We start from the raw sequence: 23,958 nt of genomic DNA on the forward strand, positions 1-23,958 counted from the left end.
AAGTGAAGTTATTTCTTCATTACTGCTGTGATAGATGGGGCATGAAAGGAGGAGGAGAGAACATTGGTGGCACAAATCATGCTTTGAAAGGAATCAATGATGACATATAGAATTGTTCAAGGAAATTGGCTGCCACCGTGACAGAAAACACATGTTGGGAAGAAGGGGCAGAATGGAGATAAATGAAAAAAAAAATCTCTGCCTGAACTTCATAGTGCCACAAGGTAGCAAGTTCCTCAGGCCCGGTCTACACTAACGGGGAAAGTTGACTTAAGATACGCAACTCCAACTACATTAATTATGTAGCTGGAATCAACATACCTTAAATCGTGTTTTGGTGCCATCCACAGAGTGGAAGGTTGATGGGATCACATGCTCCTGTTGACTTCTCTTACTTCTTGTGAGAAGCAGGAGCACTGGCAGCCCTAGACCTGCTAATTTGAATTCTGGAAGATTGACTGCAGCAGCTTTGATCTTCTCAATAGTGTAGACAACCCTTCAAAGTGCTTGCATACAAAAGACGTGAGTCAACACACATTGAAATTAATTCAGAAATGATGATGATAATGATGATTATTATGTATTTGCAAGACAGGAGTGCTTAGAGACACTGCTGAGATTGGGTTGTGATTGTGCTAAGCACTGTACAAATACATAGCGAGAGGCAGTTCAGTCTTCCTGCTCAGAATCAGTATAGTCCAACATTGTGTCGGACAGGCAAGAGAGGTCTAGAGAGGTGAAGTGAAAGCCTTGAGGACACATAACTGCTTTAGAGGTGGAGCTGGGAATCAGAGCCATATCACAGTAGGAATCCAGCCACTGACTTGAGTGGGCTTTGGATCAGGCTTAGTATGCAGCACATGTAAATAGATTAACTTGTTAACTGATATTGTGGATGGCTCAGTTAAGACCTCTGCTCAGTGCACAGCAGCAGATAAACAAGTGAACAAGATGCTAAGCTGTCTAAGGAATCCATGGTGTAGCATCACTTGGAATATAGTGTAGAGATTGCAGGATCTCAAAAAAGTTATTGAAGAATTAGATAGTGATCAGAGGAAGACAATGTGAATGGTTAGGGGCAGGAGAAAATTCATAGGGAGAAAGACTGGAAAGACTGGGACATTTTAGTTTAGGAAAGAAACACGACAAAAGTATATAAAAAGTGAATGGTGTAGAGAAGGTAGACTGGGAGCATCTGCTCTCCCTCTTTCATAACAGATAAACAAGATGACAGTTTAAGATGGACAATTCAAAATAGAAAAAAAAAGGAAAATTTTCATATAACCGGTGATTACACTGGGGAACTCACTGCCACAGGAAGTTAGGGAGGCCAAGAACCAAACAAGAATAAAAAAGGGATTGGACATTTCAAGATTTGTCATAATTCATGACAAGGAAAATGTTGTTGAAGGCATATTAAGCTCTGTGCTCCAAGGATTATGTCAATATCTATTAGACAATGGGAAGAGGCATTATGAGGGGTGTGGATCATCCCACGTCTGTCTACTACAGAGTTCCTACATTTTCCTCTTGAACATTTGGCACTGCCTCTCTGCCAGAGACAGGAATGGGACTAGATGGACCTGGCTCTAACCCAGTCTGGCAATTCCTGTATTCCTATGCTAATGAAAATATTAACCTAAATGGTAATTAACATTAATTTACAAATTGTTATTTGCTAAGAAAGCAGTAATGTAAACCTCACTATTAATACCACAGCTCTTTTGAGTGAGCAGAGATGTGCTACCAAATGCGTCCCCCCCCAAACAAAGGCCAGACTAACACCACTGGGACTATTTAGAGAGACAGTACTGCTCAGTGAGAGTAAGGTGAGCAGAATCAGACTTCACAGGCTTTAATTCTCCTCTGTTTTGCACCATCAGTAGCCACTGACACATGTGTAGAGAGGATGGATGCAAAGTGTTTCCTAATGAGACTGGGGACATTTTACCTTTCCTTTGCACAACTGTAAGTGACTGTACCAGGGTACGGGGGACCCAGGCTCACAATCAGTGCCATGACAAGCCTGCTTACTAAACTCAGCGTTTGACACAACAGTTCTGGATTGCTTTCCTTGCTCTCACTGTTTGCATGTTTCACAAATGGGTGGAAGGTAGTATTTGTGGTATGGTGAAAGTTAGCTGGGGGCCTTGAAAATGTAAATGGGAGTAAGCTGGAAGATAGGGAAATGTCTAGGAAAGGGGCACAAAACTTTGTAAATTACACATAAATCATCAAAAAAATGGTTGTAAAACATTTTGGGAGGGGATTCAAAAGCTTTTGTTTTTGTCCTATCTCTGCTCCCACTGAAGACCCCCATTGACTTCCAGGGGAGCAGAGTTAAACTAATAATAAGCACATTCCAGTATCCCACCATAATCAGCCATGACACATGCATGCGTGTGTGCATATAATGGAGAATTACATTGTATACATTGCCTCTAGTTATACTCAGACAAACTCAAGCCTTCATACAATGCATTATCCCTTGGATAAATCTATCCCAACGTCTTATGTGTGGAACACCTCTGCTTGACTTTTGGACGGAGCTAGATCTGTTCTTTTCACCATCTAACATGAACATAGATGTACTGCCTAGAAACCACTGGTAACAAACTTCAAGGGCAGCAGGTGCTCAGAACATTGCAGTATTGGAGTGTTGGCATCAATAGACATTCAAGGGCTCAGCACATTGAAGGGCAGGATTTTCAAAGTCATAAGAACATAAGAACGGCCATACTGGGTCAGACCAAAGGTCTATCTAGCCCAGTATTCTGCTGGTAGTGGTCAATGGCAGGAGCCACAGGGGGAATGAACAGAACTGCTAATCATCCCCTGTTACCCATTCCCAGCTTCTAAGTCAGTGGTCAGTAAATTGCAAGACTGATTCTTAGTTAAATTACATTTACAGTTTGGTGTCGTTTCCATTGGGGAATTAAGTGCACAAACCTGCTTACTAAACTCAGCATTTGACACAACAATTCTGGATTGCTTTCCTTGCTCTCACTGTTTGCATGTTTCACAAAAGGGTGGGAGGTAGTATTTGTGGTATGGTGAAAGTTAGCTGGGGGCCTTGAAAATGTAAATGGGAGTAAGCTGGAAGATAGGGAAATGTCTAGGAAAGGGGCATGAAACTTCTACAGATTTTATGAGATTAGCATGGCAAAAGTCTCAGGCATTGCAATGCCGCAGGTACCTGAGAATAACACTTACCTATGTGATTCTTCTCTTCCTTGAAGCCCTAAGCAACTCCTCCCCCCCGCCCCCAGAAGTGACTATACACAATTCATTTTAAAAAAGGGTATATTACTAAAAGGCAAATTCCTTACCTCTTGCCAGTTTAGAAGTTAGTTTCTTCTTTGCCAGCTCCTTCCTGAGATACTGAGCCCTCTCACAACAGTATTTGAATGCTTCTTTGCATTGTGTTGAACCAATAACTCTAGCTAGCCTTTTGGCACAAGAAAACCTCATTGGATTTAATTTCATTCCATCATGGCAGCACTTTCGTAGAGCATCATCTTGGTATTTGCTAGCTGTAACAAAATTACAGAGACATTAGTGTTGCAGAGACTTTGATAAATTTTGTGATATTCAATCATATATAATGTTCCTCAGCTATGTCATTATTATTAATTATTGTGGTAAGATGAAGTCACTATCACTATTTTTACAGTAGCCATAGCAACCCTCACTTTGAACCAGGGCCCCACCTTGCTAGGCATTGTATAGTACTAAAATAGAATCAGAAGACGGTCCCTTCCCCTATATTGTTTACAATCTTATCTTTCCTTCAAGCTTAGTCCATGAAGTCATTGGGGACAGGATTCTCTGACTTAAACCGAAGTGAATAAGTGCAGGATTGGACTCTTATTTAAGACACATTTATCAAATGTTTGTTTTCTTATACAGAAAAAATTAAGATTGTGATTTTCAGTGATCAGGATTATTCTCCTCTGCGTGAATACGATTCCTTTACAGTATTTCTGCTATCATGGAACTAACAACAGAATTATTTAATAAACTAAACATACACTTTAACATCTTCACCTGTAATCTGCCTGCTAGCTCATTTCCAATGAGAATGCTTCCAATGTGCTTAGCCTTTTAATGTTTTCAATGACTACCATAAAAAAAACCCCAAAACACTGCCATAAAAACATTTCTTCCCATTTCCTTTCCAATCTACACACAGATAAAGATAAAGAGTAAAAGTGACAATCATCATATTACACCCCCTGATTTGTACATTCTAATATCTCATAGCTGTGGGGTGCTGCTAAACATGAAAAATCTATCCCCTTTGGAGAGCTGAAAAGCCAAAACTAGACTGTGGTGCTATTTTGGGATACTTCCAGCATTCCGAAAGAGCATATTCCGTGCCTTGACAGCATGCCCGTTATTTTGAAGTAGCTTTCAAAATAATCGACTTGCTATTCCAACGTCTCTGTAAACCTTGTTCCATGAGGATTAAGGGACATTTTGGAATAGCGGTTTGTTTTGAAATTTGTGTAGACAGCGCCAAATTATGAAATAAGCTATTTTGAACTTAACTCAAAATAAGCTACACAATTTGCGGAGCTGAAATTGTGTAGCTTATTTTGAGCTACGGGTGCAGTATAGATGCACTCTTAGAGCACAAAGTATTGTTTCCCAAAGCATAGAATCCAGTCCCAGAGAGGGATGCAGAGCAGATCCAATAAATGTCATGGAAGATTGCACCAAAAATTTAGAAGCCAGACATCTATCACTGAAAGACAAACCTAAGGATTTTTTTCCTGAGAAAACTCAAGTCACACAACAGTAGATTTATACTGTTATAGAAAAGTTTATACTCTCCTGCCCAATTAATATAGGTACAAAAGTCATGTGGCCTGACTGAAAAATATTTGGGGTTGGCTAATCAGCTGATGCGAGTTTGCAATGTGACACGGTGACAATGAGATCCTAGGATGCATAAACAAGTGATTCTCAAGTAGGGGGAGAGAAGCTATTTTACTCCTGTATTGTGCACTGGTAAGACTGCTGCTGAAACACTATCTCTAATTCTGGTGCCCACAGTTCAAGAAAAATGTTGATAACTTGGAGATGTCCCAGAGAAGAGCCACAAGAATGATAAAAGGATTAGAAAACATGCTTTAGGGTGATGTACTCAAAGCACTCCATCTGTTTATCTTAAGAAAGAGAGAGCTAAGGGATGACTTGATTAGAACCTACAAGCATCTATGGAGGGTATTTAACAACTCACTCTTCAAGTTAGCAAATAACATGATCCAATGTCTGGAAGCTGAAATTAGACAAATTCAGACTGACAAATATTTTTGATAGTAAGGAAAATTTACCATTGAAACTATTTACTGAGGATTATGATGGATTCTCATCTCTGACTATTTTAAAATCAAGATTGGATGATTTCTAAAAGCTGTGCACTGAGAATTATTTTGTGTTATACAGGAAGTCTGACTGGATGGTACCTTCAGGCCTTGGAATCTATAAATCTATGAAACAGCCACCAAACTGAAAAGAGGCTCTTTTAAAATTCAATACTATTTCAGTGACATGGCTGAGAATTTATGGAAACAAGTGTTTTCAAAAGACAAGTCAAGTGACTACTTAGCAATTCAATTTGGTGTCTCTGCTACTGGTTTTCTTCTAGAGCTCACGAGCAGGCCCACCGATGGGGAGGAGGATAGGGGACAGTTGCCCCAGGTTCTAGTGATTTTAAAAGTCCAGGGCTCTGGGCTTCTGCTGCCACGATTGAGACTGCAGTAGCAGTTGGAGCTCCAGGCCCTTTCTCACTCCGGGAGACAGGGAGAGATCTGGGCAGTGCTGATGGCTGGCTACCTCTAGCTCTACCCGTTCTGCCCAAAATTCCACCCCTTCTGGGGGATGGAGCCTGGAGCTGAGCCCCCCGCACATTGCCTGAAGGCTGTTGCCATTCCTGCTCTGGAGGTATGTTTCTGATGGCTTGCTCATCTACAAAGCAGTGCCATAAGAATACTTATTTGAGACATTTCAGAAGCAGCAAGAGGGGTGCATTTCATCCTTCATACATAGTAGCAGGACAAAGACAAGTTAGAACAGTGGCGTGGCCACTCAGATCTAACATCTTACACCTACCACATGTCGTTTCACAGTTTTAGGCTAACCTAATTTTTTCTACTGAGAGCAGACGTTTTCCTGACTGAAAATTGAGCTCCCTTGCCAGATAGCTTCAATAATTCAGTAGGGGTCATGCATAGCTTATGTTGCTGACATTTGGGTGCTCCTAAACAAGCTGACCATCTTTCTCTAGGAGTGGAATGTGAATGAGTAGTACATGAACAACAGAGCAAGGCAGAAACAGCCTTCCCAAGCACAGGAGGAAACTTGGAGAAGCTTTCTTTTATGTCAGACTTTAAGGGAGAAGATGCCAGTTAGGAGCCACCAGGAAGTCAAGGCAGTATCTGAGGGTATGTCTACACTGCCACCTTAGTTCGAACTAGCGTGGTTAATGTAGGCATTCTAATTTGCAAATGAAGGCCGGGATTTGAATTTCCCAGGCTTCATTTGCATGTTGCTGGGCACCGTCATTTTTAAATGTCCGCTAGTTCGGACTCCGTGCCCGTGGCTACATGTGGCACAAACTAGGTAGTTCAGAATAGGCTTCCTATTCCGAACTATCTGTACTCCTCGTTCCACACTATTCCGAACTACCTAGTTCGTGCCGCGTGTAGCCGCGGTCATGGAGTCCAAACTAGAGGACATTTAAAAATGGCGGCGCCTGGCAACATGCAAATGAAGTCCGGGAAATTCAAATCCTGGGCTTCATTTGCAAGTTCGAATGCCTACATTAACCACCCTAGTTCGAACTAGGGTGGTAGTGTAGACATACCCTCAGGGAACTTTAGACCCAGTGATTGGATTGTTTTTTGATGCCCACAAACAGGAAAATATTGGTTCACCGATCGTTTCAGCCAAGATGTTGACTGGCTGGGCTGTCAAAAGGCACACTGCAGACATCCCTGGCATCAGCACTCTGCAACTGGCTTTCTCTAGCCACGAGCGCAGATTTTGAGGGAGGGGGGGGATCTGTGAAAGAGGAATATTCAGCCCTAGATGGATCAGGTTTGATAGTTCCCATGCTATTTTCATGCTCTTGTCTGTAAGTCAAGTTCATCTCTAGCATGGCGATATAAATGAAGTCTCATGATTTCATAGAGATAAAAAAGAATTAAGATTATAATCCCCCATTCAGTATTATGGGGGTATCATTCATTTATCTGAGTCTTCCAGCATATTGATCTATATGACTTTGGACATCCACAAAAATCACTTTTTAAAACTACATAGTTAGTTGTTATGTCTAATATGGTTCTGGTTCAAAAATTCATCTGCCCACGGTGAGGGTTAGAGGTCTTAGGGGGAGTGGTTCATGACACTATTCTTATTCCTGAAGCAGTTTCAGAAAGTCAGGAAAACCCGGGATAAAACTTTTGTTTCTTAAATCGACAGGTATCAACAGCCTTCATATGATAGACTTATGGGAAAATTATTTTTGAATATGCTTTGTTCAGATCATGTATATTTAAATTACTGACACTTCTGTTATTTGGAACACCCTGTGCCAAAAACAGCCAGGCTTTGAAGCAGAACATTGGCATAATGGGTGAGACAGTGGAATGGCATACAATTAGCACTGCGTGTCCTCTAAAAGACAACAGATTTCACTTGATTACACCCTGAAAGGTAGCAGAGTTTAGTGTTTATCCCCCAATCAAGACCTCTCCCAATCTCTCAGGCAAGGTCCAGCTCCTGATGCCCTTCCCCTTCCTATTCCTTCCTTTCACCCCAAGGGCTCCAGGCCCCAGCTCCACAGTCCTCTCAACTCTGACCCAGAAGGCTTTGGCTCTTGCCACTGAAGATTAATGGCCATACCAATTCCTGAAATTTGCTTGTGAAAATCCAATGACTTTTTCTGTCTTCTGGTAGGATGAGAACACGTATATCCTAGGAAAACAGAGCAAGAGAATTTGGTTAAAATAATATCTGAGGCTCTGACTTGCTCTTCGGCACCAGCTGGAGACCTGGCACCCAGAGGATGCATAATCTGCAAAGCCGGCTTACCATGCCTTTGTCCCCTCACATACTCCAGTGTACAACAAATGCCAAATGAGCAGCCCCAAGAGTGCAGCCTGCATATGAACTATGAACACACACAGTATAAAATGGGGGAATGAACACTAGGAAATAATAAGACCATGCAGAAGGGGTGCCTCTGAATGGAGCAACAATACAGTGCCATACAAGGTCTAAAAATCTAACCCTGGAAATTCAGTGTGAACTTATTCTACCACAAAACATTTCTAAAGCAAAGGAAGCAGGTCTTCATTTACCTTGCCTAAAATGTGATTGAATGGTGTCTGATATGAAGGCCAGGCCCACATCAGTGAAAACTTGAGCACTGTTAGCACCTCCGCCCACTGAACATCCAAGATCGTATGAATTCATCGCTTCAAAGACCTATAAAATATGGTAGCATTGAAGGAAGGCGCACTATTGCAAAAGTAGTGATTCTTTTCTTTATACTGATGTCATATCCTGTTATTGGGCCATATGCAAAAACAATGCAAACAGAAGTATTGGTTACCACCCGGCACTGAGTTTAAAGGAATCTTACATTTTAGTAGGGATATAATTGAATTTATTCATGGCCCTTCTCTGTATTATCAATTTTGTCCATACGAGAGTGGAAACACCACTGGTCTGTTCTGCTTTGGCAAATCCTATGCGAATTGGTTATCAATATGTTATAAATAAATAAGAAAGAATATTTTCCCAAATAAGCAATGTCTTGAATAATATTTTGATTACTACTCATTTATTATATTCAGATCTCTCTAATCTCCTGTGAAACACTATTTGACTCAATGACACATACTATTTTCTTTTTCAACACACTTACTTTTTTGGCTGTAAGCGTATTCCTTCTGTTCAGAATGAAAACTGCAGTATCGACCACAGCTAAGGCAACAGTTCCTGCATGATCTGTGTCAATCAATAAATGTACCATATCTGTTGGTTCATATGTCTCCTGGTTTGTTCTCAATTTAATCTAAAGGCAAAATGTTTAAATAACAGAATTTTATATTCTCATTAGCATTAATATCAAGCATTGATGTGAATGGGGTATTAGCAATATAGGTAACATCTATCTAAGCTTTCTGCATTTCACATTGCTAACATTTATCTAGTGCAATATATTTGTAGTACATGTTTGTAAGCAGATGAAGATTAAGGGGCTGATCCTGAACAGAGCTGACTGTCCTTTACTCCAACTGCTATAATGAAAGCTCAAGACATTCAGAGCTGTGAAGAATTAAGACTCTGTTCTCAGATACATGTGGACAGCATTCACGAAGAGCAGTGGAAATTGGTGTGTGTGAAAAGAGTTTTTCTTTAAATATTTAGAGTATGTCTACACTGCCACCCTAGTTCGAACTAGGGTGGCTAATGTAGGCATTCGAACTTGCAAATGAAGCCCGGGATTAAAATATCCCAGGATTCATTTGCATGTTCCCAGGCGGGCGCCATTTTTAAATGCCCGTAGTTCAAACTACCTGCCCGTGGCTATATGTGGCACGGACTAGGTAGTTCGAATTAAAGCTCCTACTTTGAACTACCATTATTCCTCCTGCAAGGAGGTTTAATAGTAGTTCGAATTAGGAGTTTTAATTCAAACTACCTAGACTGTGCCGCGTGTAGCCGCAGGCAGGTAGTTTGAAGTACGGGCATTTAAAAATGGCTCCCGCCTGGGAACATGCAAATGAAGCCTGGGATATTTAAATCCCAGGCTTCATTTGCAAGTTCGAATGCCTACATTAGCCACCTAGTTCAAACTAGGGTGGCAGTGTAGACATACCCTTAGGGATTCAGAAAAGCACGTGCTTAACTACAATGAGATTTCAGCACACATTTAAATGCTTTGTTGAATCAGGACCTTAAACAATTCCATCTGCCATTTTAATATCTTTCCAAAGCAAGCTAAAAAAACCCCACCACTGTGAAATAAAACTAATGAAGTGTAGCTTACTTATGTTGCAAAGTTAATTAAACTAAAACAATTTGCGACTTCACTTTCTCTTTGCCCACATCCACTTTCTCCCTTTCAATTAATGAGCCAAATTCTGCTCTTGGTTACACAGGTGTAAATCAAGTACACAAGAGCAGAATTTGTCCCTCAAATAACGAATTGGTTTAGACTTTTAAAGGATTACTACAAGGGACCACTCAAATGTAGTTCCTTTGTGTAGTCAGAATATGATGGTGGTAATGATGGAATTACCAAAGGATTATTAATAAATGCTGAATTAAACTAGCTTTTGTCCCTTTTTCAGCAAAACTTTTTTCCTCAACAGAACAGGCATTTTTTGGTCAAAACAAAAAATCTCCATGACATTTATTTTAGTTGACTCACATCTGGAAGTTGGAGAATTAGGACACTGGAGCATCCCTGACCATAGTGGCTGATAGCCCTTGATAGATCTAGTGTTTGTGAACTTGTCTAATTCTTTTTGAAACAAGCTGTCCTTTTGCTCTTCACAACTTCCCATGGCAATGAGTTCCATATGCTGATTGTAATCTGTGTGAAGAAGTGCTTCCTTTTGTTTGTGTTAAACTTGCTGCCAAATAATTTCATCAGGTGACTCAAGTTCTTGTGTTATTAAAAACGATAAATACTGTTTCCCTCTTCATTTTCTCCACATTAGCCATGATTTTATATACTGTACTTCTATCATATCCCACCTTCTTCATCTTTTTTCTATTTTTGTTCTCTACAAATATCCTTTTATTTGTCATTACCTTTCCTTCACAGGCATCCACAATATCTAGCCACACAGAATCAGCCACAATCTCGCTGTGGCCCTGATTTTTAATGAAGTAGTAAGCAATAAATCGAAATGCCGGCACCATTTTCTCAGTAACATTAAGGGTGATTATTTTATTTTCATACGGGACCCTTCCCATAACCTCAACTTTTCCCTTTGTCACGACCTGCAATTCAAAAACAAATACAAAACAAATCAAATGCTGTGCAATTATGGCAGAATCTGTGTCACATAAAAGGAATAGAAAACTTAATAATCATGTTACTTAGGACTAGATTATGATAAATTTTATTCTGGTTGAGTAGCGCTTAGCCCCATAGGGTACGTCTAAACTTCATGGCTCCGTCGACAGAGCCATGTAGATTTGTTTGTTCGGCAAAGGGAAATGAAGCTGCGATTTAAATAATCGCAGCTTCATTTAAATTTAAATGGCTGCCCCGCTCTGCCGATCAGCTGTTTGTCGGCAGATTGGGGAAGTCTGGACGCTCCCCTGCCGACATGAAAGCTCTTTATCGACCTCCCCAATAAACCTCATCCTACGAGGCATAACAGGGAGGTCAATAAAGGGCTTTCAGGTCAGCGTGGGAGCATCCAGACTAGCGCGCTGAGCCGACAAACAGCTGGTCAGCTGTTTGTCGGCTCAGCGCAGCAGCCATTTAAATTTATTTAAATTATTTAAATCGCGGCTTAATTTCCCTTTGCCAATCAGCCTAATCTACATGGCTCCATCAATGGAGCCATGTAGTTTAGACACACCCATAAGTTCTCCCACTGAAGTTAATGGTACTACTCATAGGGTGATGTCGAGGGCTGCACCTCAAAGAGGAACAGCACACAACTCATAGCTAATGGGTAGTGCCACTGACTTCCATGGGAGACATCATGCAGTTAATCATGGGCAACTCCAGGGGCTGGCGAGGTTCCGCAGTGTAACTTAGCCCTGGCCCTCTCCTGTGAAAAGTGTCAGTTTTGACAGATCATTTCCACTGAAAAATGTTTTGCTAAAAAAATCCTGGCCAGTTCCAGTTGCAGATAATGATGCATTAGCTAGAAAGGGTGAGCTGGACTTTTGGATCCTAGGTAAGTTTTAAAAAGTATAGTTTTGCTTGCAAAATTAGAACTATATATTTGGAAGAAACATTGCAAGATATGAAAGGATGCTAGCAACATGGCTGCACTTTAAACTCATTGGCTATGTCTACACTACAAGGGATTTGCGCAAAAACAGCTCAAGCGTGTTTTCGCACAAAAAAAATTACAGTAAATTGACAGGACAGAGGGTTTTGCCGGTAGAGTTATTCCTCTCCCCATGAGGAATAACTCCTTTTTGCGCTACAACTCTTGTGCAAAAAGGCAGGTGTGGACGCTCTGCAGGCGTTTCTTGAGCAAAAGAGCCTATCAGAAAAAGCACAGATGCTCTGATGGCCATTCTGTGAATGGCCATCAGAGCTTTCTTGCACAAGAGGGTCCATGCAGTGTGGATGCTCTGTTGTGCAAAAGCATATCACTTTTGCAATGCGCTTTTCAGGTGTGGATGCACTTTTGCGCAAGACGTTTTTGCGGAAGAGCTCTTCTGCAAAAAGCTACTTGCTCAAAAACCCTGCAGTGTAGACAAAGCCATACTGTCTGATTCTTATTTATGAACGTCTGCCAACTTTGAGGCCCTTCTACACTGAAAGAGTGATGTAAAAAGGCCCAAGTGTAAATGAGATTCAGGACTATGAAGACTAAAGTTTAAGAAAGAAAAATATGGGCTTATTGCAAGTGTTAAGGTCCAAGTTCAGAGCTATTAGAACTGGGTATAAATTTGGCCCAGACTTAGGAAAATCAGATCATGCATTTTTTTCTCCCCAGGACTTCTATTTTCAAAGCTTTCAATCTAGTACCATTCACTTCAATTAAGAGTTCATGGATGTCACAAAAGATCTAAAAACGCCACATGTATAGATCTCTATCTCTTTTCACTAGACCTCAAAATCTGCATGTTATGTAAAAATGCTTTTCTCCCAGCCTGAAAAATGTCAACTGTGTACATTTATAAACTGTAAAACGACCTGTTTGAACCAGCAGGGGTGATAGCCTCGCCAGGCCTGTGTGCGAGGGAGGTTGCTCTGCACCCCTGGAAGAGGTAGGACCTCAGGTAGAAGGGGTGGGGCTGGGGCAGCTAGCCCTCAGCACTACCTGGACTGCAGCACAGCCTCATCCCCAGCCCTCAGTGCTGCCCAGAGCGCTCTGTGTGGAACTTCCCTCAGTAGCGGTGGGGGTGGCCAGGAGCTCTAAGCCCTTTTGTATTACCAGGCTCCAAGGCAGTTGTCCCTTTTGTCTGTCCCCTGTCAGCTGGCCTGGTTCTAACACAAAGTATTGTTGTCACAGTCCTATTTCTAACCAAGAAATAGAAGTAATCAATGTTACTGCTTCTGGAGTGGTGGATATCGTTCAAGGTAACATGTAAAGTATCTCCAGGTGCTATGACATTGTGTGGGACATTGATACTAAGGTAGTTCTGGGTCGCAGACTGGTATCTCTCTGCAGTGATTTTGGTTCCGGCTGATTCCATGCCAGGCTTCCCCTCTTCAGCCTTCACCTGTGAAGAAAGAAATGGAGAGAGCAAACAGCATGCCAATTAAGAGACAATATCAGGCATCACTTTAATTCATGTATCACCTGGAAAGCACAAGAAGGTGAGTAGAGTCACCACAATGCGCTAAGTCTAGGAGCTTGTATGTAAAGCCAGATGATTTCAAAACAAGAAAAAGTTCTATAACCTTATTTTTTCTCTTTGCTCACTCTGCTGTTGCTATATTTGTCTCTGGTATTTTCCTTGCTCAGTGACTCCCACAATAAGTGGCTTAATAATGACTAATAATAAGTATTTTGAAAATTAAATGAGCAGCCATTCAAATTCACAAATGACTATGCAAAGTTGCTGTGTGATCTTATAGATCTGCCCCTTGTCATGTCTCACCTCACCCCTTCCCTGTTTGGTATGCATCAAGTCATGTCTATTATTAGAACCCTGTACTACAAATAAGTCCTGCCTGCAGCCCCACTGACATCAGAAGTTGACTATGAATCCATCTACACTGCAGCTGGAGGTGCAATTTCTAGCTTGGGTAAATGCATGCACACTTGCTTTTGTTAAGCTAGCATGCTCCAAAAAGTGCAGCTGCAGTAGCACAGACAGCAGGATAGTCTAGCCATGGGAATATAATCCCATCTGAAGCCCTAGGTGGTTGCTCATGTGACTAAGCTCTCCTACCACTCATGCCACTGCAGTTACAATGCATATTAACTTGCTCAAAGCCAGCAAGTGTCTTTACACAAGATAGACATTACACCTCCCCAAGCATAGATGTACCATTTGAATTCAGGAGTTTGCCCAAGAACAAAATGTTGTAGTGACCTCAGGATTTTTCCTTCATTTCTGCCAATTGTGAAAGTGGAAGCTATGTTTTGACAAAATTTGCCTACCACAAACCCAGCATAAATACACTGTTATTAGTAAAAACAACAAGGAATCCTGTGGCACCTAAGGGTGTGTCTAGACTACAGGTTTTTTTTTCGAAAAAAGTGGACTTTTTTTGAAAAAACTTCACCTGCGTCTAGACTGCTGCCACGTTCTTTAGAAATTAAATCGAAAGAACGTGGAAGTTTTTTCAACCACGGAAAACCTCATTTTACGAGGAATAACACCTTTTTTCGAAAGTGCTCTTTCGAAAAAAGGCACTATTGAATGCGAACAGGGCTCTTTCGAAAGAGAGCATCCAGACTGCCTGGATGTTCTCTTTTGAAAAAGCGACTTGCTTTTTCGAAAGAAGTGATTGCAGTCTAGACGCTCTCTTTCGAAAGAGGCTTTTTCGAAATATTCATTCGAAAAAGCCTCTTTCAAAAGAGGCTTGCAGTCTAGACGTACCCTGAGAGACTAACAGATTTATTAGGGCATAAGTGTTCATGGGTAAAAACACTTCATCAGATGAATTAGACAGTTCATCATCATCAGTCCAATTCATTTGATAAAGTAGGTTTTACCCACAAAAGCATATGCCCTAATAAATCTGTTAGTCTCTCAGGTGCCACAGCACTTCTTGGTTTTGCAGATACAGACTAACATGGCTACCCCTCTGAGGCTGTTATTAGTATTTAACATACATTGCACCACAGGTACGTTGAGGGAAAATAAAGAGTTGATCCCTGCTCTGAGAAGATTACACTTTAGCTAACTAATTTACAGTACAATTTTAGGGCATGAGTCAGTCAACCTTTGCCAATGCAAAGAATCCTAAAGCAGAGAAATAGTTTCAATCATATCAATGTAATTATTCAGGTGCAAAAAGATTTGCAGCATCAGGATCCTACTTTCTGTAACATCTTCAATAGACTCTTTCTAAAGGTGCCCATGTGATATAAGGAATCATGCTGCAGTTGACTTGCAGCTTCCGTCAAAACCATTGTGGGCATTCATTTTCCGTAAAACGTTGTGAAAGGTTGTCCAACAATTTTTTTACCATTATTTGTAGTTTCCGTGCCACACGAGGAATGTTGAATACAAACGATACTACACCTTCTTTATTAGAAAGTGCAGTCTTTTTCCTTGGGTCTTTTCCATCTCGGCTCAGAGTTGCAGTAACAGACACAGCAGCAGCAGGTGAACCATCAGCAGAAGACACAGAGGCCTATTGGGGAAAATTTCCACAGGCAAATGACAGGATACAAATAAAATCTTAAAACAAGGAAAGATATTTTGGGCCTCCCTGCCCCAGACACTGTTCGGGCACCAGCAAAGCTGCCTGGCAGCCCGGCCTGGGCAGATTCTGCCTCCCAAAAGGCTGCTGCCAGAGTTGAGTGGGCAGGACCCTTTGGCGGCAGAATCTGCCCAGGCCGGGCTGCCAGGCGGCTTTGCTCATCCCTGAACAGTGTCCAGGGCAGGGAGCAATTTCATCCAGCAGCTGGATCAGCCTGCCACAGGTAATGGGGCTGCAGCAGTGTCGCCACCATTGCTTGCAGGGGAAACCCCAGGTAGAGGCTCTGGGGCAGCTAGACTTGGGCATGTCAGGGGCCTTCCCGGGCCAGAGGGCCTGAGGTGTCATGCAGAAGCAGGCCCACAGGGGAAGCGGTGCAGGGCCCAGTGGCCAAGAGGAAGCACTGGCTGTGCATTTGGCCAGCCTTGGCAGCTCCCTGCTCAGGGAAAGCAACAACTGCACCATGTCCCCTTCTGGCAGCTACCTGCGGTGTGTGACCATGTGCATGGGGCAGGCTGAGCTTTGGCTTGCTGCTCAGGGATGAGGGCCACAGGGCCGTGCTCCTCCCAAGCAGGGGCTCTCAGCTCCCTGAGCCAGGGGGCTGGTTCAGCTGATGCAGGACCTGGAGCGTGGCCCACTCACCCCGGGAATGGAGGCAGGCTCTGCGCTCTGTGTCCTCAGCTGTCTCTGTACCGAGCCACCCTGGTGGAAACCACCACTGCAGACCAGCAACCCCTGAGGCATCACAGAGGGGGGCCCAGCAGCATTAAGAGCAGCTGCCAACACGGCCAAGTGGGGGTAGAGGGGTCCTGCCTCTGCATGGTGGCACCCGAAGACCCCCCTCACTGCATGGCTCCCTAGCCCTCTTTCCATCATCCATGGGTGTCCTCAGCCCCTCTCTTGCCCCCTCACAGACTCCCATCCCCACTTCTCAACCTGGCATCCCAAAGGCAACTCCACTGTCTAATCCTTCCTCTAGCCTCTTTCTCTGCCTCCTTTCCATTTCTTCTGCCTACAGACATCTCCCTAGCACCTCAGCAATGCCACCTTTTCTGCCAGGCAGCTGCCCAGATCCTGTTGTCACAGCACCCAGAGCAGCCCTCCACCCTCAGAAATTCCTGTGTGCTTAGTGCCACTTCTTTGTTAGTTAGGGTGCCTATTTATGGGAGGGGTCAGGGTATGCATGGAAAGGGAGGAAAGGGGATAAGGGTGTATGTGGGGATGGGTGGTGTGGTGAGAGGGGATGGTAGGGTGAGGAGATATAGGAATGGAGGCAGGGGGATGGGCAGTGTGGGGGTGTAGGAATACGGAGGAAATAGGGTTCCCAGATGGTTTCAACAAAAATACCAGACACACTTGACATTATGTCACAATCTATATTACACCTTATTTAGAAAATACCGGATATTTATATTTTCTCAATTTGTTTCCCAAACAGAAAGCTCAAATACTGGACTGTCCAGTTCAAAACCAGACACCTGGCAACTCTAGGAAGAAATAGGTAGGAGTAGGGATACATAGTGTGGGGTGGGAAGAGTTTAGGGAGGACGGGTGGGTGTAGGAATGGAGGTGGGAGTAGGGATGTAAGGAGGGACATGGGGGGGCTAGGGAAGATGGTGGGTGTAGGAATGGAGGTGGAGCTATGGTTGGAAGGAGGGGGTGGGATGTGGGCCATGGACTATTTTATTGGCGAGTGGGGCAGGAGCAGGGGGGACTGGCTGGTGATTGAAGGGTGTGAGCGGGAGGGATGTGCCAAGAGCATTCAGGGTGTGGTGTGCACAGAGAAGGGTATGAGTGACTTGGGGCCATGGAGAGCGCAGCCGGGCTCAGTGCTCTATTAACAGGCTCTCTGGCTGTGAAAGTGGCCATTGGAGGTGGAGGGGGGGCTTGGTGAGCTTAGCGAGCAGGGGACATAGACCCCTAGTGAACTCTTAAAATTATTATTTGGAAATTGGACCAATGGGAGAGAGAAGCAGGAGGTGGCTTCATCTTGTTATCTGCTGTTATTGGATAACTACCTGTTGTGCCAGACCTGTCCTAAGCATATGTTCCTGGGGGAACTCTGTGCCACTGCTCAAGGCCATAATTCATGTGCCCTGCAGTCTGCAAATATTTTTTCCCCCACAGAATATCCATTTGGCTGAAGAGATGCTGCAGTTACGTCTTTTGCCCAACAGGGGGTGGTGTGGCACCACAACAGCCACAGCCAGCTCACTGGTAGTAGCAGTCAGCAGTTGATTGGGAGTCAGCAGAGAGTGCATTCCTCATAGGGCTCTGCCTATAGGTCCAGATGAGGAGGCATGGGATATGGGAGGGATGGACAGAGGAGGGCACATGGGCTGCTGGGGGATCACATAGCCATTGGTTCAGAAGGGCTAGGGATTGGGCAGCCTGGAATGTTGGCTGATTGGGAATTGGGGGTAGGGACACATTGGGACAATGGGTGGGGAATTTAGAGACACATGGAGGTGAGGGATGGCTGAGAGGAGGTGTAGGGCCACATGGGGATGGGGAGTGAGGGGATACAGGTCCACATAGAGATAGGGAACGAGGGTGGTTTAGTGGGGATGCAGACTCATGGAGAGGGGGAGCAAAGACACCTGGGGTACGTCTAGACTACACGCTTCTTTTGAAAGAAGCTTTTTCAAAAGAATCTTTTGAAAAAGCTTCTTCCAAAAGAGAGTGTCTAGACAGCCACAACTTTTCTGAAAAAGCAATTCGCTTTTTCAAAAGAGAGCACCCAGGCAATCTGGATGCTCTCTTTCGAAAAAGCCCTGTTTGCGGTCAAGAATGTATTTTTTTCGAAAAAGGTCTTTTGAAAAAGTCACTCTTCCTCATAAAATGAGGTTTACCACTGTCGAAAAAACTGCTGCGTTCTTTTGATTTAATTTCGAAAGAACTCAGTGGCAATCTAGACGCAGGTGAAGTTTTTTTTTAAAAAAGGCCACTTTTTTCGAAAACCCCCTGCAGTCTAGACATAACCCTGGAGACAAGGGAAGGGGGTGGCTGAGTGGGGTTCAGAAACACATGAAGATATAAGTAAATGTGCCTGACTGTTTAGGAGAGAGTCTAGGGGTCAGTCAGAATCTTTTCTGTTGTCTCTTTTGTTACAGACATACTTTTTGACAGGTATTTTGAAATAAATTACCAAGATAATTGTAACTGGTGCAATCATATTGTGTTATTTTGACAAATAAAATATGTAGAATTTTGGTTTTTTTAGTGCAGAATTCCCTCAGGGGCAAGCCCTGTTTCATACTGCTCCCACCCACACCCAGCAACTGTACAGGTCTACTCTACAATATACTGTCAATAAAGACAGACAGACAGATACACATAAAGAGTAAGTTTCTAGTCATGATAACTGTGCAGAAAAATTTGAAAACATTAACCCTGACAGCTCAAAAAGCCAGAAGGCAAATGAAAAGAAACTTTTATTTAAAACAATCTGGATTAATAAGAGAATTCAATTATTTTTTAGGGTGAGGTTTATTGGTTCACCAGGACACAGCATAGCATAAGACTGATGTTAACACAGGGACCAAGAGCAGGCAGCATTATTCCTTTTGGGGAGAAAGGGTCCCGGGCCCTTCTCCCCCCTTTTCCTGCTCTAATATCCTTCTTTCCTCCTAGCCCAGCTGAGACTGACTCTTTCCCCTAGGAACTATCCTTTGTCTGGTGTCAGCCCCACCTATCCTTTGTCTCCCTTCCTGGGCAGGAGTTGTTATCTCCTATGTCTGGTCCTCAGGTGTCTGGGCCCAATACACTTCTGCAGTGAGTCATGACCAGCCTCCCACTTCTCATGTAGAGAGTGATGCAGTGGCTGGGGGAAACTGAGGTATACACACGTGCACGGACACACACACACATACAGAGCAAAGAGTGAATGTAACAACAGAGTGAACACAGGACTACAAGAGGGTGTTCTACAAGAGTGGACAACCCCCCCCCCCCCCCCCATGTCACAGATAGCCAGTAACATGTTGGGCCTATGCCAGACAGGTACACTTCACAAAGAAATCCCATGGAAGCAACTGAGAATTCTATGGGCAAAACAGCTGCTAGATGAGTCTTTTTTAATGGACGAAAAGAGATATTGCAAATTAAGTGTTACTTACCACAATGGTGAAAGGTACTCCAGGCACAAAATATTGTTTGGTTTTGGACAGGTCGACACTATAAGGAGATTTAACAAACTTCACATTACTGAGTTCTTCCTCCTGAATTTCACCACCTATGAATAGAAAACACCTTTAATGACCCAAGACCTTTTTTCTTCCCACACAAATCTTAAAGCGTCATCCACAAAAGCAGAAAACTAAAGTGCAACAGAGGTGAATGAAGCTAAGACTTCATTTCCAAAGACTCATGGCTTAGTTTATAATGGAATATCACTTTTCTTGACCTTGCATTCCCTGATATCCTCCGGCTGCTCTTCAGTTGTGCAAAGCAGCCACATAGCCAGTTAAGATGGGTTTATAGACATTTTACATTGCCACTGTGTATCTCTCATCCTTCTGTTATTTCCTGCTCTCCACCCTCTGTCATGTATACATTGCAGTTTTCCCTTCCCCTCTGAACATCCTACACCTGCTGCTCACATTCCTTCTTGCTGTCCTTGCAGAGAAAATGCAGTGCAGAGACTAATTTGGGGAACAGAAAACGTTTAGGTTAATGCTAATATTTTTAGCATTTCTGTAAACTGGGTGCAGACAGGTAATATTTCTGTTGATATGCTGTTAGTAGTACTGTTGAAGGTATTACTCGATGTAAGGATGATGGACTCTGTCACTTCAAGAGCTTCATTTTTTACTGCGGGCTTGACTGAACCACTTGCTTTGAGTGATTCTTTTCTCTACAATTAGCTCCATTGGGAGTACTCTGAAAAGCAGGTCTTACTCAGTATATGTAATGGTGGAAGAATCAGGCCTGAGGTCTCTGGGAGGAGACTTTTCTACTTTGGCAAGTACTTCTAACATGCTTGTTTGATATTTTATTTTGTAGATTCAAACCTTGATAACTTGGCAATTAGCTCCTACCCAGACCACCTATCCAGGATTATCATTCACTGATTTTGGCTGGGTCCCCTTCTTGCTACAAAAAATCGATTACATTCCTAGCTAATATTCAGTGTGGATAGAGAGAAGAGAGAGAAAGAAACGGTTCAGTAACACCTTTTTGACACTTCCTCCCATGATCAGCCCCTGCTGAATAGATGTCATCAGCTATGTATGTCATTATATGAATAATGGGGTCCACAATGTTAAAACTCAGACCACGTTATAGCAAGTATGAGGATATCTATTATCTGGCAACAGTGATTTGGGTAGTAGGTCTTTAGGTGTTTCTTTCTTTAGGTAACAGATCTATAGGTGTTTAATGCACTACCTGCATTGAACAGCAGTCTCATCTTCACTAGCCTCTTTTAGATGTTCTTAGACAAATGGAGATTTCTAGTGTTGCTCCCAATGTTCTCACACCGCTGGTTAACCAGAACCATGGTTGTTGTATATTGGGTTGTAGATATAGATCTTGTTGTTATGGTAACTGAGTAGGTCACTGGGGTCAGCCCAGCTAGTCTGGGCTTGTTCTGGTGAGTTCTGTGCTATGCAATAAAATGGACACTTGCACCTACTCCAGCTCTCTGCCTTTCCACTGATTTCTTCCTATGCTCTGAAACTCCCCACGACATAACAATGGTGTGCAGCTTTGGAGAGCTAGCAGCATGCTGGTTGTTGAGCAGGGTCTAGAGCTCTGTTGCAGAGCGGTGCTGAGCCGGAAATGGAGCTGGCTCAGTGGAATGAAGAGTTAAATGGTGATGGGCAAGCAGCTTCTGGTGCATGGGCGGAAAGTAGGAAGTAACAAGAAGACCTGGAACATATAGTACCCAGCAATATGGGATGGCACTGGAGGACTATCTGAACACAGGCTTAGTTACAGCTGTATCCAGGCCCACTGATGGAGGGGGTAGGGGCAAATGGTGCAGTTGCCCCAGGACCCAGCAATTCAAAGGGGCCTGGATCCCCAAGCCCTTTAGATTGCCACCAGAGTGCCATGCTATGTGCTCTGTATGGCTCTGAGGGCTGAGACCTCACCCCTTCTGGGAGCACAGAACCAGGCCCCTGTATACCTTACCCAGGGGCCTGCACAGGCTGTCAGCTCCCCTGGCTGTATCCTTCCTGCAAAGTGGACAGTTTAAAGCACGCAGGAAATTGTTAGCTTTAAGCCATCCCTCAGCTGTGCAAGCCAACATGGATTCAAGGCAAAAAAGCACATGCTAAGGTTACTGTGTGTGCATAGTGATGTGTGGGAGAGGAGTAAACAAGTATAAAAAGCACATATTAAAGCCTGCAGCATATATACCATGTGTGCAGACAACTGGATAAGGACCTGTGTTAATTTTGCAGTGAAAACAAGCACCCCGGACTAAGATTTCACTCAGTAAGAACTGTCCTGGGAAAAGACCAATGAAAATATTGTGGATTACATCAGGAAATGCTTAGTTTACTTACTTGCAGTTTCTATAACTGTAACACCGACATACAAAAAATGCCTTTCCAGAGCAGTAATGTTCTGTGTTAATTTTTCTTCCAAAGATGTAGTACTTAAAGTGACTGTTCCTGTTCCATTTTGTATCTAAAATCAAGGTAAAGAATATAATTGCTTTTGGTGCTTTGACAAGTATTAGATTTAAAAGTTATGTTACATTTCCAGTGAAGTGGCTACAGTATACATGGTTCATTGTTTTAATGCCATTTGCTATTACATTTCCATGAACTTCAACAATATTGAACTCTGCTGACATAAAAGGACTTGCCATCAATGACTTGATATTAAATATGACTTGATATTCAATAATATACACCAGCTTTTCTCAAATAGGGGTCCATGGAATCCTGGGGGTCCCCAAGGGTACTCCAGAGGGATCTGTGGGTCTCACTGAAAAACTTCACCCCCGTTTCCTCCTCTCTCCCAGCACTTCCTTCATGCCAGGGATTCTCTGCTGTGAAGGAGGTGCTAGGAAGATGGGGAAAGAGCAGGGATCTTGACTCCATGCCATTCTTGTCCATGCCCCAAGTACTGACTCTGCAGCTCTCATTGGCCAGGAACTTAGGCCAATGGGACTGCAGGGATGGTAGCTACAGGCAGGGGTAGTGTATGGAGACCCCTGGATTCCCCCACTGGACTAGGAGCTGCTGCCAGAGGGATGTGCCAGTCAGTAGCCACCTGAAATCAGCGCTAACCCCCTAAACTCCTCCTATACCTCAGCCCCTTTCTACAGCCCACAACCTACACCCCCTCCCACACCTAAACTCCTTTCCAGAGCCTACACTTCCTCCCATACAACAGCCCTCTGCCCAAGCCCAGAGATGGCAGTCCGCACCATGCCATACATTCAAACTCCCCGGTACAGCCTGCATCCCTACCCCCTATTCTAGTCCAGAGCCTGCACCCTCTCACATATCCAGACTCCCTCCAAGAGTCCACAACCCCTTGTGTGCCCCAACACCCTGCCTGGTGAAAGTGAGTGGGGATGAGGGAGAGTGAAGGAGGGGAGGGGGGTGTGGAATGAGTAGGGCAGTGTCTAAGAGAAGGGCTGGGGGAGGGGCATGGGCCTCAGTGAAGAGGATGAGGCAAGGGCTGAGTGGGAGGGTTAAAAAGTCCCTGAAAAACTGTACATCAAAATGTGGGTCCTCTGGTTGCTAAAGTCTGAGAGCCACTGATATACACTAATAAATTTTCACACATTGTACTTACCAAAGGCTGTTGTTCCAGGCCTGGGAGAAAACTTTTTTTATCAGTTTTCTCCATTATGCCAAATCGCACGTATGCCACACCATCTACCCCTTTTCCATACGAGTGCCTTTAATAGGAAAAAGAAAGAAGCAGCAATAATGATTGTAATATCCACAAAGTAGGCAGTCTAATGTGCATTTGTTAATGAACATGAAACAAAAGTGTCCCTTGCCCTAGAAATGAATTAATATTGTGCCTTGGTAAATGATTATTTAGAACTGAATTACAGATCCAGTAACTGACCCTATACATATTATAATCTTTGACAGCTTCATATACAAAGCCGTAGACATACAAAGTGAAGACCTTGGGTGCATCACTTAATCCCTGAGCTAGTCTACACTACAAAAGCTTTGATGACACGGCTAAACCAGTATAGAGCTACCAGCAAAGCCTCTGAGTGGAGCCACAGTTCATACTGGCAAAAGGACTCCTTTTGCTGGGATAGCTGTCTATGTGGGAAGGGGGGTTGCCAGCATAATTATGTCTTTTTTCCCATTCCAGGAAGCACTTTTTCCCCAGTTTAGGCCAGTGTTGCGTCTAAGCTGCACAGCAGC

At 43.4% G+C, this 23,958-nt stretch overlaps 1 protein-coding gene across 1 annotated transcript in view; it reads right to left on the reverse strand.

The window, feature by feature from the left end:
- LOC102454722 (complement C4-A) overlaps positions 1 to 23,958 on the reverse strand; it is an 82,173-nt gene that overhangs the window by 44,631 nt on the left and 13,584 nt on the right. Inside the window, exons 9-18 of the mRNA XM_075919120.2 lie at positions 23,363 to 23,468; positions 22,117 to 22,240; positions 19,723 to 19,838; positions 15,371 to 15,538; positions 13,252 to 13,449; positions 10,840 to 11,031; positions 8,942 to 9,091; positions 8,373 to 8,499; positions 7,915 to 7,986; positions 3,330 to 3,533 (exon numbers count right to left, since the gene is read on the reverse strand). Coding sequence (XP_075775235.2) covers positions 3,330 to 3,533; positions 7,915 to 7,986; positions 8,373 to 8,499; positions 8,942 to 9,091; positions 10,840 to 11,031; positions 13,252 to 13,449; positions 15,371 to 15,538; positions 19,723 to 19,838; positions 22,117 to 22,240; positions 23,363 to 23,468 — 1,457 coding nt within the window. The remainder of the gene's footprint in view (positions 1 to 3,329; positions 3,534 to 7,914; positions 7,987 to 8,372; positions 8,500 to 8,941; positions 9,092 to 10,839; positions 11,032 to 13,251; positions 13,450 to 15,370; positions 15,539 to 19,722; positions 19,839 to 22,116; positions 22,241 to 23,362; positions 23,469 to 23,958) is intronic.

Source organism: Pelodiscus sinensis, chromosome 1, assembly GCF_052426305.1.
Source record: "Pelodiscus sinensis isolate ZL-2025 chromosome 1, ASM5242630v1, whole genome shotgun sequence".
Lineage (NCBI taxonomy): Eukaryota > Metazoa > Chordata > Testudines > Trionychidae > Pelodiscus > Pelodiscus sinensis.